Source organism: Denticeps clupeoides, chromosome 15 (genome assembly GCF_900700375.1).
Source record: "Denticeps clupeoides chromosome 15, fDenClu1.1, whole genome shotgun sequence".
Lineage (NCBI taxonomy): Eukaryota > Metazoa > Chordata > Actinopteri > Clupeiformes > Denticipitidae > Denticeps > Denticeps clupeoides.
Window position 1 is genome coordinate 11,223,954 of NC_041721.1, and position 10,484 is coordinate 11,234,437.

At 41.5% G+C, this 10,484-nt stretch overlaps 2 protein-coding genes across 3 annotated transcripts; one reads left to right on the forward strand and one right to left on the reverse strand.

The window, feature by feature from the left end:
- The first annotated feature begins 908 nt into the window (after positions 1-908).
- gpr19 (G protein-coupled receptor 19) lies at positions 909-6,058 on the forward strand. 2 transcript variants are annotated; one of them, XM_028955207.1, is made up of 3 exons: positions 909-1,248; positions 3,778-4,635; positions 4,711-6,058. In XM_028955207.1, exons 2-3 carry the CDS (start codon positions 3,802-3,804, stop codon positions 5,074-5,076), a joined length of 1,200 nt encoding a protein of 399 aa, XP_028811040.1. In that variant the 5' UTR covers positions 909-1,248; positions 3,778-3,801; the 3' UTR covers positions 5,077-6,058. The 2 variants fall into 2 exon arrangements, with proteins under 2 accessions (XP_028811040.1, XP_028811039.1); XM_028955206.1 differs by having other exon boundaries at positions 3,778-6,058.
- Positions 6,059-6,358: 300 nt separating this feature from the next.
- On the reverse strand, positions 6,359-9,350 carry crebl2 (cAMP responsive element binding protein-like 2). The gene is made up of 3 exons (XM_028954952.1): positions 9,087-9,350; positions 8,355-8,552; positions 6,359-8,177 (listed from the first exon to the last, which is right to left on the reverse strand). The coding sequence occupies exons 1-3, from the start codon at positions 9,099-9,101 to the stop codon at positions 8,016-8,018; spliced, it is 375 nt and encodes a 124-aa protein (XP_028810785.1). The 5' UTR covers positions 9,102-9,350; the 3' UTR covers positions 6,359-8,015.
- Positions 9,351-10,484: the final 1,134 nt, after the last annotated feature.

The window sequence follows — 10,484 nt, forward strand, 5'->3', positions numbered from 1 at the left end:
TATATTTCAGGAGGATTAAACATCTTCTGTAATGTTCTATTCATTATGAACCTTATGCAACACAGAAGAGCAGGGATCACCAACTCTGACTCTTTGAGGTCTTCAGCCCTGTTTGGCTTAATTCTTACAATTTTCCACCATCCACGCGATTCAAATCAGGAACAGGATGGTATCAAATCCTGCAGGATGAGTGCCCTCCAGAACCAGGTCTTAAAACTGGCCACATTCATCATTAGGCCTGGTTGGAGTGAGGACGTTCTGGCTGGTGGGCCTCCAGGGCCGGGTCTGTGAAAAACTGATGTATTTCTTTTGTGATGGTGAGTTGACCCTCTCAGAGGGTTGAGATGCCTTCCGTGATATTGTTTGGGTAGCCTTTAAAAAAAAAAGCATCTGAAAAGGTTCTTGTTATTGTAGCCTGCAGTTGAAGAAGCTTCTCTGATGATTAATCATCACTGTGACCTCTGGTTTGTTCACCACACTGGCATCAATGCCACATGGTCGGCCTCGGTCTGCGGCAGACCTCCCTCACACAAGCACGGTGGGTTCGGCGCTAACCCTGTCAAAAAACGTTCTGTTCTCACACCAAGCACAGAACATTACACTCCGTCCAGCGTAGAGGATTCGATTCTCACTTAATTTAGCAACATTGTGCTGCTTCAGCACGTTTCCCATTAAAACAATTTTAACAACAGAAAAGCAACACACACACACACACACACACACACCAGCTCCATCCAACAAAAGGACCATAATACGAACATTAATAAAGTGTGAATGGCTGATCAGATACAGCTCATGATAATATTCAAATGCATACATACACACAATCAATCAGATCAGTAACATAAGGTCGCCATTTGGGAGAAAGGTCGCCATAGTGTCTTGTCACGTCCCGGAGTCAGGCTGCTGGTGGCGACAGCCAGGTCTGGTCGGCGGGGCGGGGTGGGGTCGCGATCCCTGTCCACGGTGCTGAAAGCGGATCTGGTCTGGACGGTCCTCGGCGTGGAGACACATGACCGCGGCGCCACGTGACGCCTCCTCCTCCTCCTCCTCCTCATTGAAAAGGACGAAGAAGGAGACGGGCTGGAGGGCGGGAGAAAATGGGAAATTGGTCATTTTGCGTCCTCGCCTCTGCCCGCCAACGACATCTTGTTTCGGCGCAGGATGGAGCGTCGATTCGGTGAAGACGCGGATCTGACGAGGAGGAGAGAAGGGAGGAAAACGACGGCAGCATTTTCCTGAAAACAGGTACGAAAAAAGACACACAGGAATATGTTCGGGATCGTGACAACATCAACTAGCACATCTAATACATGTAACAACAACAACAACAATAATAATAATAGGTGTAATAATAATAATAATACATGTAATAATAATAATAATAATACGTGTAATAATAAATATTCTGACTGTAGTGAGAAAGGCATTTCTCAGAACGGGTATGGCCTTGTCTGTCTCATTATCTGGTCCATGTACTGTGGCTTTATGCTGTTTATAATGCACGCAGGTAAATATCATATATTTACCCGCCAAGTGTGTTTACATGAAATATCCAAATCTGACAAAACATGTCTTCGTAGCTTAAAAATGCTACAGGTTCTTTATTATAGTACTTCTACAAAAATGACAAGCATTTCACTGCATATCTTACCGCGTATGACTGTGTATGTGACAAATAAAATATGAATTTGAAGTTAACACATAGATGAAAAATAGGCTTCTGTAACTCACATATTTGTGTCTTACAGGACATAGAATATTACAAAGAATATTTCAAGTATTTGATACAAAATGTTAGGTGTTGATGTGGGATCATTCTGATCTAATCTCCCAGGTAAAATTCTTACACAACTCAAAGTTGTACAAGTGAAGAACTCGTGCTATATATATATATATATATCATGATGAAATAAATAAAAATACAGAATGGTTAATCCGGTGGTTCTCAAACCTGTAACTTGTTTGGCGAGATTTGGTGATCGTCTAATCAGCATCTCATGACGTTGAAGAAGTCGTGTTCATGTGGAAATTCAGTAAAATTGGTGCCATAGATACAAAAAAAGCAGTCACTTGTTCTTTTTTCCTGAGCTGCTCCTCACTGAGCACCCTAATTAATCGAAGACGCAGAGAAGCACCCAAATATTCAGCAGGCTGTAAATATTGGGACGGCCTGTAAGCTTTTCGGGGATCTTTTCGGGGACAGCGCAGCTTGTGTCAGCATAATTGTCCCACTATCAGCAGCTGCACCTGCAGCTCCATCGAGGTTTGTCACTGCACAGGAGCTCCGAGTGAGGTTGCCAGGGGAGAAGTCGAAATGGACGTGCCAGTGTAAACACTGGGGGCGAAGATAAGCGCAACGCTTCCCTAAGGTGATAATTAACGTCCACGGGGATGGCGTGACTTTCTCTCAACACTCGCTTGGGGTGCATCTTTTCTCATCCCGAGTGATGAGTCCATTCCTGCGTTTTATTGATTTCCCCCCGGCTTCCCTGGACAAGATGTTTTGCTGAGACCCAGTGAATTGCTGGTGGGCCCGTACTCCCATTTAGACTAGGCAGCTGTTGAATAATAAAGACAGGGTGTGTATGATGCTGGTCCTCAGAGCCTTAAGGGTTAAAGGACTGGAGCCATGGATAGGTGGAAACATGAGAACTGGAGCAGATAGATGACGTACAGCAGAAAAAAAAGAATTACAGCACTATCTTTGCCAGAAATGAAATATTATTATAATATATAATAATATATTAGGGTGGTAGTAGCCTAGTGGGTAACACACTCGCCTATGAACCAGAAGACCCAGAAGACCCAGGTTCAATTCCCACTTACTACCATTGTGTCCCTGAGCAAGACACTTAACCCTAAGTTGCTCCAGGGGGGACTGTCCCTGTAACTACTGATTGGAAGTCGCTCGGGATAAGGGTGTCTGATAAATGTTCTAAATGTATATGTAATGTAAATATATGGTGCGTCACCATAGCAACGTACAACAGTACGTTTCCCCAGAAACGTGTGGCAGTATTTCGACAGAGCTGGTTTGTGATTTGTGGGGGAACGGTTCCATTAAGTCAGTCAGTCCCCTTGGCAAGTTGACTCTTGTGTACTGTTGCATTTTAGTGTGACAGTAATTGCTGCTAAATCTACAGTTAACATGCATTCATGCAGCTTATCCTGAATGGCATTTAGGGCAATCATATTTCAAACCAGTGCAGCACTTCGCTCTAAGCAGGGGCCGTGTTCACTAGGGAAAATTATGTAAGTTGACAAAACATGAAAGATCTGCTTGGTAGAGTTAAATATGTCGCTACGTCATTGATTCACAAACATCATGAAATATCATGTTATTTAATGTGAATCTTGAAGCATCTTTGGCCTCTCACTATCGAATAAGTCTCCCATTTAGTGCGTAGCACCACACTTAGAGCCAGTTGCAAAATAGTCCCCACGGCCACTAATTATGGGTCCATTCCCCCTATCCTAGGGTGGCATAGCATTCCAGAGATCTGGGGCCCATGGCTAAACTTTATTTTTATTCAGTACCTGCATGTTGTTACTGCCTTAACTACATTCAGCAAATACATAGAACTCTGGAATACAATGGGTCTCTCATTGGAAGTTCTTAAGACACTGAATACTTGAGTAGCATTTTTTTGGATGAAGTTATAAATCCCACTCAAGGGATTTAGCCAAATAATATGCATTTTGACCAAAGACAGCAGTAACCTCTGAATTGATGTCATCATTGATTGACGTTCCTTGTTTTACTTTGTCTTGCAGTGTCCATCGGAAACAGCTAAAACAATGGTGTACGCCCTATCGATAGACAGCACCAAACCAACCCTCCACACCCGCCTTTTGTTCCCAATGTACCCCAATAACACAGCAAGGGAAAATTCCACACTTCTGCCAGGACCAGAGACTCCACCCATCTGCGACTGGGATGACACGGCCACCCCTTCCACCTTACAGCCAAACATCTCCGTCCCTTCCTACGACCTGACACCAGCTGAAGTGACTGTCCTCGGACTTGTGTTTGGGGTGCTCTGGCTCATTTCGGTACTTGGCAATGCTCTGGTGTGCCTGGTCATCCACAGGAGCCGTAGAACTCAGTCCACCACGAACTACTTTGTGGTGGCCATGGCCTGCGCCGACCTGCTGCTGAGTTTAGGATGCGCCCCATTCGTTCTTCTGCAGGTGACCTCCGGACGTTGGCCGCTAAGTGCGGCCGCCTGCAAGACTGTCCGCTACATCCAGCACCTCTGCCCTGGTGTGCAAGTGTACGTGCTCCTCTCCATTTGCGTGGACCGTTTCTACACCATAGTTTACCCGCTGAGCTTCAAGGTGTCCCGAGAGAAGGCCAAGCGGATGATACTGGCATCTTGGGTCTTTGACGCACTCTTCGTCTCCCCGTGTCTCTTTTTTTATGGTTCTTCATCGGCTGGGGTTCACTGCGACTTCTTCCTGCCAGATAGCTGGGATGGTATCGCCTTTGGGGTTGCTCACCTGCTTCTTGGGTTTTTAGCACCAGTGCTTCTCATTGTGTCATTTTACCAGCGGGTGGTACGATACATCTGGAGGATCAGCACCGATGGGCGAACGGTGCGCCGCACCATGAACATCGTGCCCAGGACTAAGGTTAAAACCATCAAGATGTTCCTGATGCTCAACTCTGTGTTCCTGCTAACCTGGACCCCATTTTATGTTGTTCAGCTGTGGCACCCAACTGAGAGAGATGGTCCTGGCCGGGAGGGGGTGTTGCTGTTTGTCATCATTGCCTGGCTCTCCTTCGGCTCGACAGCTTCAAAACCAACCCTGTACTCGGTGTACAATGCCAACTTCAGGCGAGGCATGAGAGAGACCTTCTGCATGTCGTCGATGAAGTGTTACCGGAGCAACGCCTACACCATCACGGCCAGCTCGCGGATGGCCAAGAAGAACTACATTGGAGTCGTGGACCTACCTGTGCCGGCCAAGACGCTTAACAAAGACTCCATTTATGAAACCTTTGATCGAGAGGCAAAGGAAAAGAAACTGGCCTGGCCAATAAGTGCCAACCCACCCAATACATTTGTTTGACCAATACAAACAATGCTCTCAGTCCCCTGGTATATGGGGCATTATTACATTGTACCTTATAGGTGTCGGGAATACACTGGACTACACTGACTGAGCTGATTTATTTTAGTAAAATGAGATATAGCCCATATAAGGTGCTCCACAAAGAGTTTGTTGCACGAAACAAATACATTGTCACCAGCCACAAGAAGTGAATGTAACAGTCTTTGATTCAAGATCAGCATACTCGTGTTGTTGTGATTAAACCAAGCATTTTGTTAGACTTGGACAGAATTAAGCAGCAGCATCTTACAGGACAGGGCTTACAGTCCTGGTAGGTTAAACATAGGCAGACATGGAAAGGAACAAGGTTGTCCAAATGTTAAAGATTATGTGATCTCATGATCACACACACACACACACACACACACACACACCACACCAACAACACATTACTGGTAAGTGGGGTCAGAAAAGTATATGTTGTCACAAAAATAAAAAACTAAATCAATAGGTATGATATCATCAAATATGATATTTGCAAAAAGTGTTTAAAATAGTCTTGGGAAGGTGGAGTTGTGTTATATTTGGGCCAATATGGCAGGTCAAATTTGGCATCAGAGCCACATTGTTTCTGCAGGATGCTGTTGATAATTGTTCTCGGCAATGTAAGAATGTTAACCTGTTCCTTTTCTTTGGTTATATTACTGTCTTAGGACACCTACTCAGTGCCATTAGTGTTTTCATCATTTGTCAAATGTCCTGTCCTGAAATACTACTGTGATTTAAGGAGAGTTTTATATTATGGTGAGCATCATATAAATAAGTCAGATGTATGCAAACTATGTTCAGGCTGGAATAGTGTTTGTTTATAGGAATAGTTTTTGAGTTGTCCTGATAAGCTACTCGTGTTTCGATTTGTTGTCTTCAGATATTTTTTTGTCTTTTTGCCAGCTTTCTGTAACTGTTTGCTCTCAGGAATAAAACAAGAGAAAAAAACGAGAAAAAAGGTTTTCATGTTATTAGTTCAGTTTAAAATAGTTGGAAGCATGTAAATGAATGGGTCCAACTATGTATAGTTAAAATATCATTAATGAATTAGACACCAGCAAAGTAAAAACCTACATATGAAAAACAAATCAAGTCCTTTCATCTAGGGTACATTTAGCCCCCTCTGACAATCCATTTAAAAATATGTATTGTTTTAGAATATGCAATGTATGAAAAAAATGATGAAAAAAAAAAGTGCTTAAAAACATGGGCTCGCAATGAATCATTTTCAGACCATGTAATGACACACGACTGAACGTAATGCATTTTAATTGGCATTAATAGTGAACATTGAGTAACACTTACAAGACCAAACAGATCAACAGGTGTCCTAAAAGCTTTGCACAGCCACTGCAAATGGCATTACATTCCCAAGGGATCACCTACCACAATCAATTCTCAGTCTGCAAGACTGGATTCTCTGCCCTGACAGGTTCAGTGCTGATTTTCTACCATTGTTTAGTTTCTGTATACATATTATTCTGTGTCACACTGTCATATAAGAAAATATACCTACAGCAAGCAAAAGGCATACAATCACAAAATGCTGTTGGAAAAATCAGATATGAACATAAAAGTTCATAGGTATTTTCATAAGAAAACAACTGACAGCAGAAGAAAAGATTAGATAATCAAAAAAACATTTTTTAAAAAACTACATAAAAATAAATGTTAATCTTACAAGAAAAAGTGCTTTATGTCATATACTTTTATCTTTTAACACCATTTTAAATAAGAAAATAGACACCAATGAAATTGTTAGGAATACAAACCTTCATTTACCATACAGCGGCTACATTAGCCTTATCATGAGATCGCTCACCCAGACTTTTAAAGTGCTTAGAACTGTCTAAAGCAAGTACATTTGGCAAAACCTCTTCAGCAAGTAATTCCCAGGAGGAAACAATGCCTATCTTGTGCCACATCAGTCTTAAGAAAGGGTTTATCTAAACAGTACAACCATTGAAGTTAATGGATTAGAAATGTCCCAGGCCAACAGGTATGGGAATAGACGACTCGTACAGAACTAGGAAAAAAAATAGTACAATTGGGTTCATAAATAAATAACATAGGACGTGACATATGGTTACACAATATACATTCAAATCACAAAGAGGGAACGAAAGAAAAAATATTTCAGATGTCACTGAATCATATTATATTGCTTTTTCAAAGCATAGTTACACATTCGTAGAAACAATGTGAAATAACAATGAATTACATATTGTACATATACTTTACATGACTACCTCTGACACCATCTCTTCTAATGGCAACAGTTGAAACACAAAGTATATTAGCCAGCACCTGTAAAGTGAGTTCTTGAAGTTGTGTTGAAAGAGGGCAAGATTAAGGACCTGATCAACTATGACAAGGACCAAATTATGATGCTAGATGACTGGGATTGCCAAAACAGAACATTTTGTGGTGGTCACAAGATGCCAAAACACAAACTGAATAAAGGGGAGGTGGTTATAATGTTATGGCTGACTGTCATATGTTCAGTAAAAAAACGTGCAAATAGGTCACATTTTTATATCTTTTTCATGATGGTAGAACGAAGAAAGGGGGAAAAAAATCTTTCCAGCTGGGTTAACTAAGAAATACTACAACATAGAAATATACACAATATAAGTGCAAGTGTACATGATCATGCTAAGTGCTAAGTCGTGTTCTGCAATACTGGTTCCATTTCTGCTGTGAATGTTAAGTCTACATTATTTATCGTTTAGATTTTTAAGCCGAGGCTGCTCCTGTAAGGCAACAGTAAGTAAATGTACAAATGGTGATTAGGTGGAAAATAACTACAGGGAAAGAAACTTTGCCTTAAACTTTATATTCAGTTCCTGTCGCCCCATCATAGAGGAGGGATGGATTGAATTTGCTTACTCTGTCAATCTGGAAGCTCCTTAAGCGGTCTTGCTTTGGCTGTTGACGGCTGTATTGTACTTTCCATTTTTAGGAGTTTTGGTGCTGGAGCTTTGTGACGTTTTATGATCGTCCCCTGTTAGAAGAGCCTTGATTTCTGATGGGATTTTTCCTTGGTCCATAGCTGAGCACCACTGCTTATACTGCAGGATTTAAGCAGACACCACGATTAAAACATAGCCCTGAATGAACAATCATGAACAAAGCAAACGTGATGGCTGCCAAAGCCCACAGCAGCAAGCGGATAGCAAAAAACATTCAGCGATACATCAAAACAACCAGACAGATCAGCGCTTTAAGAGCATAGGAAACATGCCCACCATTTCAAGTTCTTCTCTGAGGGCACAGATTGCCCTCTCCTTGCTAGACACAAGTTCTTCCAAGTACTGATAACGCAGCTTCTTCCTGGCTCGGCATTCCCGGGCACTTTGCCTGCTTCTCTCCAGCTTCGCTTTCAGGTCAATCTTGGCAGGTTTCCGGCCACGCTTGCCTGGCTTCTTTACTTTTCCACCCCCCATCTGACAACAATGACATATGCATAACAACATCAAGCAAGCAGATATCTGCATGCAAATGAAATGTGGCCCCAGGTGTTGCCCCACCAAAGATTTGTAAGAAGAAGGCATTACTCAAAGATTTAATACATTTAAAAGGATCCATCCCAATATGTCAATAATCAAGCCATATTAAAGAAGCGGACGACTGGAAGGATATTTTGGATGATTCTGAGTGGCCTTTGTCACCTTAATTCATGAAAAATCATTTCAACAGATACAGGTACCGTCTCTGAAACATCCGTACTGTGACGGCAAAATTCTCACACTATTCCCGAAACACGCCCTAACTCATTTCTATACTTTCTACAGACAAATATACGAGCAACTTTAGTAACTCGAACGCAGATGGTTAGCACTAGCTGGCTACTTTGCTCTCAGTGTCCATATGGAGAGCACACAAAGACTCGTCGAAAGACTACAGTCACAGTAAACGAAGAAATAAGTGTTTAAAGGGCAACTTTACAAATAAAGAGACTGTTTATTCGATTTTCTTACCTTGCTGTCATCCATTTTAGATAATCCACACTAACACAGCAACGCTGCTAACACTGATGTGCACTCAAGATGTCAAAAGTGACGCTTTTAAAAAACGGAACTCAATACGAAAACAAAACTCTTCTCGCAAATATATAAATATCACAGAGAGTTGTTAAAGTACAACGTATCAATACATCGCCCCGAGGAAGCGATGTACTCAAGGAGATTTTACGCAATGTTTTTAGCATGAATCCTCGCTGGCTAACAAACGATTACACTTCCTGTAACAACACAGAAGCCACGCCCCTCAGCGAGGCATACATGGGATTTGTAGTTTAATTTGCGGCTTCACCGCGCAGTTTACGCAATAAAAATGCAACCGATGTAAACTACATTTACATTTAGGGCATTTGGCAGACGCCCTTATCCAAAGCGACATACAACGTGCTTTCATGTTACCATCAATGAAGTGATCAATTCTGGTTCACCAGGACCCCCAACAATGAATACAATATTTTCCTTCACTCTGTTGTAGTTTCTATACACAAGTAAGACAATACGAAGGTTACAAGATAATCTAAATATTCTCTAAAGAGGAAGGTCTTGAGCTGCCGTTTGAAAATACTCAGTGACTGAGCTCTTCTGACCTCAAGTGGAAGTTCATTCCGCCACCTAGTGATCAAGTGATCTCGTGAACTACAAGTGTGCTACAACTCCACCACTGAAATGAGGAAAGTTCTGAATCGTTCCACAACATTCCACACAAAACTTTACGATGCTATACGAAACGCTGTACAGTAATTTACAGTAAAAAACATTTTACTGTTAAATAAACAAAATATATTACCAATATTTCTGAAATGTCTTATACAGCAATATCTGAATATTATGGAATACAATAAGCATACAATAGTTTAAAAAACAAATCACTGCTGACTATTATTAATTTATTTGAATTATTTTTATGATAATATTATAGCTGACGTTCTTTTAGCACACCGTACAATCGGTCAGCAAACAATAGGGGGCAGTATTACCATGGAAGTCCATCCCTTTATCTATTCTTCCTGTCAGTGTTGACACCCAAAAGTGGTGCTGAAATGAGTGCTGCACTAAGTAAAGCATACTGACTGCAAACACATTTGGATGTTTTTGGGGAAAAAGTAGAATATCTGAAAATCCTGTATGAACTGGTTTCTTATTGTGTATATGTTGTTTTTTTTTTTTAACTGTTTGTTAGCTGTATGTCCATTTTGAACATGTTAAAATTCCAACTTTTTTTCCCCCCAGGCATGTACCCAGTGGTGTTCATGTAATGTACATTGCTTTAATCTTGTTTGCATCCCCATATTCTGAGACAGGCTAAAGAAAACAGAAAAAAGCAGAGACCTCTTGTAATTGAGCATGTTTTGCCTC

Bases quoted from the DNA above. Each gene is read 5' to 3' on its own strand.
- crebl2 (XM_028954952.1), bottom strand. The intron at 8,178-8,354 runs GTGGGCATGTTT...TAAATCCTGCAG, and splicing joins TCAGAGAAGAACTTGAAATG to TATAAGCAGTGGTGCTCAGC.
- gpr19 (XM_028955206.1), top strand. From the start codon at position 3,802: ATGGTGTACGCCCTATCGATAGACAGCACCAAACCAACCCTCCACACC.